The sequence below is a fragment of the Frankliniella occidentalis genome, unplaced genomic scaffold (genome assembly GCF_000697945.3).
Source record: "Frankliniella occidentalis isolate FOCC.00 unplaced genomic scaffold, Focc_3.1 Scaffold758, whole genome shotgun sequence".
Classification (NCBI taxonomy): Eukaryota; Metazoa; Arthropoda; class Insecta; order Thysanoptera; family Thripidae; genus Frankliniella; species Frankliniella occidentalis.
Window position 1 is genome coordinate 9,854 of NW_026267867.1, and position 5,249 is coordinate 15,102.

General features: G+C 41.3%; 1 protein-coding gene across 1 annotated transcript; it reads left to right on the forward strand.

The window, feature by feature from the left end:
- Positions 1 to 391: 391 nt before the first annotated feature.
- Positions 392 to 5,144, forward strand: LOC113213972 (uncharacterized protein K02A2.6-like). Its single transcript, XM_026433198.2, has one exon. The coding sequence runs from the start codon at positions 873 to 875 to the stop codon at positions 5,142 to 5,144; it is 4,272 nt and encodes a 1,423-aa protein (XP_026288983.1). The 5' UTR covers positions 392 to 872.
- The last annotated feature ends 105 nt before the right edge of the window (positions 5,145 to 5,249 follow it).

A 5,249-nucleotide genomic window follows, 5' to 3' on the forward strand; every position in this document is an offset into this window, starting at 1 on the left:
GTAGGTGATCTGAAGTAATGCACAAGCCTAAGGTTGTAAATAGATGTCAAACAAGAAACGGCACAAGTTCGGATCAACCTTTCACATAGCAAAATGCCTTTACAATCACAAATATCTATTCTATCATTTTACATTAAGTATACAATACTGTTTAAAATAGTGGTGCACTATAAGCTTTGATTAAAAGTTATTATCATTGCAGCAGCATACCATGTCAACAGATTTGCATGTCTATCATAATGTAAACAAACAGTACATTAGGTTATGATTCCAGACTTGAAAAAAAAAAAATTGGTTGGCTCTTTGTTTTGAAGATAAATAATTGCCTCCGGTGCATTTCGAATAATAAGAGAATAATTTAAACTAGGAGGACTAATGTAATCCGGATGCAAAACATTGTTTACACTTCAGAAAGGAGCCTACAGCCTAGAGTACCCAGATAGGCTAGGAGGGTACTGCATGAAAATACGTGTGTAATCAAACTATTTCAGAGTTCTTGCATCACACGGTTTACTGAGTAATACTACGTACCTGTTTTATGAAGTAGGATGTAGAAATTTAAGGAGGTAATATCTGGTGTAACTTGTCCTCTCCCTCATTATTTCCACTACTGCGATTGTCACTTCTTGTTCTGTGAATAATAAATACTTCAGAAGCTACAGTTCCGACCAAAGATGGAGTTCTAAGTTCATTCATTCCTAATCCTTAAAATTCAATTACTGAAGTATATTTCTGAGATTCAAAAGAATAACTAGTTCAAGAACATCAGCTAATACTCTACAACAACTGGCGACGAGAGAAGAACAGATTCCTGCGCGGATGTTCGAAATTTCACTGGATTCAAATCGACTCCTTTGTCTCCAGCCGGCAGCATGGCTGATAATCCACGACTCTGGATTTTCGACGAAAAGAAGGAAGACATCGACGCCTACATTGAAAGGTGGGAAGCCAGATTTCGTCGAAAAGAATTGACGTCTGATTCAAAGAAGATTGACTGGTTTATTGAAGATTGTGGACAAGCGATGCACAATGCACTACGCACCTTGTCCAGGCCATTGCAAGTGAAGGATCTCAGGTGGGACCAAATTACTGCTACATTGGTTCAACATTGGGGTCCTCGAAGAAACAAGCATTTGGAACGCCGAAAGTTTCGTGCGAGAGTTCGTCAAGCTGGTGAATCTTTCAATGACTTTGCATTAGCCCTACGGGACCTATCCCAGTTCTGTGATTTTCAAGATCTTAATGAGTCCCTCATTGAAGCATTTCTCAATGGCCTTGGGGATCAAGAGGTGCTCAAACACTTAGTTTCACAAGATTTTGAAACATTCAATGAGTACGTGGCAGAATCTTATAACAGACAGGCTTCTATGAGAGTTGTCGATACCAACAATACCACCGTCAATGCTGTGGCCTCTACCTCAAAGAAGAAGTCGGGTAAGAAGAATAAGTCTGGAACTGGAAATACTGCTAACAACGTAACTTTTCATACTGCAGGCAAGCAGACTCCAAAGCCCTCCCCGCAGCCTAACCAGAAGCCTCAGCCAACCCAGAAACCTCCTGCGACGCCAAAGCCTTCTGCTGCAACACCTGGTAAACAACCAGACAATGTTTGTTTTGGCTGTGGGCAGCTACACTTCAGATCCAACTGTCCGTACAAGAATGCAACCTGTTTCGGCTGTCATCAAGTGGGACATGTGAAGTCTGTTTGCGGAAAATTCAGGAATAATACTAACCTTGTGAGTGGTAACTTCCAAACACCACCTCTAAAAGACATGCCTAATGATGGGTTTGGATTTGGTGATAATTTCGGTGGCTTGTGTCACATTTCTGTAGCAAACCTGAGTCCTCCTATTCCTGAAGCGGGGAAGAAAGTGTTTGTTGATGTACAGGTTAATCACCAACCAATTACTGCTCAACTAGACTGCGGAGCAATAGTGACCATCTGTGGCGAACCACTCTACCAAGCCAGGTGGGCAGATTCTCCACTTCGCAATCCACTTCTGGATCTACAAGGACCCCCAGCAAACAACATTGATGTCAAGGGAGTAATTGATGTGACAGTCAAGTGTGCCGAGGGAGACCTTACATTACCCCTGTATGTGGCCAAGGGCCATTTTCCATTTTTGCTAGGAAACAACTGGATTCCATTCCTGGAATTAGACTACAACAAATTACTCAAGAAGTCTAAACATCCAGAAATTTGTGCACTTCAACGCACTGAGTTGGAAGAGTTAGCACAGCAGTTTCCATATTGCTTTGGCAAAGTGGCTGGACCAATTGAAGGTTACGAGGCAAGGGTAAGACTGAAAGATAATGCAATTCCAAAATTCATTCCTCACAGAGAGCCTCCAATTCCACTCCGACAACCTACAGAAAAGGAATTGAAGAGAATGGAAGAAGCTCAGTTTCTTCGTCCAGTATTATACAGTAAGTGGGCATCTCCGACTGTGATAGTACCAAAGAAAAATGGGCAAGAAGTACGTATATGTGGAGATTATTCTGCCACAGTTAATCCTCAAGTTGAAACTGCCTATTACCCTATTCCAAAGATTGATCATCTTTCCATGGTGAGTGGCAAATACTTTACTAAACTGGACATGAAAGATGCATATTGCCATGTGAAAATTGCTGAAGAGGACCAAGAAATACTAACCTTATCCACTCATGTTGGATTGAAGGCAGTAATGAGACTACTATTTGGTCTAAGTTTCGCTCCAGCTGAATTCATGTCCATAATTAGCCAAATCCTGGGTGAGCTTTTGAATGAATACTACGATCAAATGTTCTTGTACCTGGATGATTTGCTTCTTGCAGCCAAGACAAAAGAGGCATTACAAGATTTAATGAAGAAAGTATTAACTTTGTTGAACAAACACAAGGTACAAATTAATGTTGCCAAGTGTGTTTTTATTGAAGAACAAGTTGACTTTCTTGGACTGCGCCTATCTGCAAGAGGACTACAACCAGACCCCATGAAAGTACAGAAAATTCATCAGTCCCAAATTCCTAAAGACAGGGATCAACTGCTGTGTTTCCTGGGCATGGTTAATTTCTACAACAAATTCATCAAGAATATGTCTACTACTGCTGCACCTCTGTATGCTCTACGAGATACAACCTTCAAGTGGGGTGATGCTCAACATAAAGCTGCCATGTCTCTGATTAATTCTTTGAATTCTGAAGTTCTAGTGCCATATTCACTGCATCAAACCCTGAGATTGACCTGTGATGCGAGTCCAATTGGAGCGGGTGCTGTTCTGGCCCATGTTTCTGACACTGGTGAAGAAAGACCCATCGCATATGCATCCAAGTCGTTTACTACTGCAGAACAGGGTTATTCTCAAATTGAACGAGAAGCTGCTGCTGTCATCTTTGCATTCAAGAAATTTCAACACTACTTATATGGCAGACACTTTGAACTTGTTACAGATAATACAGGATTGATGAGCTTACTCAATCCCAAACATCAACGAACTGCTGTAGCAGTGGGAAGAATTCAGAGATGGTATCTGTTAATTTCAAGCTACAATTTCACCCTGAAGCACAAGAGATCGCAAGAAATTCCACATGCTGATTGCTTGAGCAGAATTCCTGGTGAAGAAAATACTCCAATTGAAAATGAAGACAACACAATCTACTTTGTTGATTACTTGCCAATCACTGCTTCTGAAATTCGTGAACAAACAACAAAAGATCCAGTTCTCTCCAGAGTAGTATCATATGTCCAATTTGGATGGCCTGATACACCAGTGGATCCTGTTTTTGAAGCCTACAAACGGAAAGGTATTGAACTTACTCTAGAAGTTGGTTGCCTGTTATGGGGATCTAGAGTAGTCATTCCCACAGTTCTACGGGAACAAGTCAAATACTTATTGCATTCAGAACATCTGGGCGAATCCAAGATTAAAATGCTGGCTAGAAGTCATGTCTACTGGCCGGATATTGATAAGGATATCGAAGACTTTGTCAAGAAATGCTCAGTTTGCAGAGTTCTAGATGTTCAGAAGAAACCGATGCCTGTCATTCCGTGGACTTGGTCTACTGCTCCCTGGAAGAGAATTTTTGTTGATTTTGCCAAGAAAGATGGTGTCACTTTCATGATTACAGTGGATCATCACTCAAAATATCCATTTGTTGAGATTATGCAAAGTACAACTGCCACTGCAGTTATTGGTTATCTCAAAATCCTATTTGCACAGTTTGGTTTTCCTTGTGAACTTGTGGCAGACAATGGACCGCCGTTCGACGCTGCTGCCTTTAAGGAATTTCTCAAGAACCATCATACTACTTTGAAGCATTCCCCAGTTGGACATCCACAGTCTAATGGAGAAGCGGAGAAAATGGTTCAAACATTCAAGAAAACCTTGTTAAAGCAGTTGTTGGATCCTGAGACTGCACACAGGACATTGCAAGACCAGGTCAGTTCATTCCTGTACTCATACAGAAATACTCCTCATGTACTTACAAAGTGTCCACCCTCTGAATTATTCCTCAAGCGTCAAATGAGAACTCACTTCACTGTTCTCAATCCATTGACCAATTTGAATGAGAAGGTACAAAACCGACTCAATGATACTGCACAGAAGAGGGGTGGCAAGTTCAAAGAATTTAATGCTGGTGATACTGTTTGGGTCCGAGTCATGATTGATAACAACAAGTTTATCTACAAGCCTGCTGTTATTCAAAGACGAGTCAGTTCAGACTCTTATGACATTATGCTTAATGGAAGAGTTCGGCACACTTCAGCTGAACACATGTACTACAGAGACCCAAATGCTGATCCCATAGATCTTCTGGATTTACCTAGACTGACACAGGAACCAGAGCAGATTGAAATTCCTGTACCAGTACCCGTCCAAAAGAAGACTGCCAATGATAGTCCTGCATCCATTCCAAGAGTTGAGAAGATTCTCCAAAGTCCGCAACAAACTCCCATTCCAGTGGCTAACTCCACTCCTAAAGGCATCGAGCAGGAGCTATCGATACCAAAGAGTCCCTCAATGGGGCAACCTCCTCAAACTCCTGCTCGAGCCAGCACACCAAGTCAGCCGTCTGGAAGAAGATTGTTCAACACTCCACCTTCTCCGACTCACCGTCCTAAGAGGAATGCAGGACGTCCTCGCTATCTCCAAGATTATGTTTAATTTTAATTCTATTATGTGCCATGTTCGTGCCAAAATAAAATCTATCTGATTTTGTATTACTATTCTACAAATTGTATTACTTCTATGTCAAATTAGTACTAATCT

Coding starts and splice junctions, on each gene's coding strand:
- LOC113213972 (XM_026433198.2), top strand. CDS start 873: ATGGCTGATAATCCACGACTCTGGATTTTCGACGAAAAGAAGGAAGAC.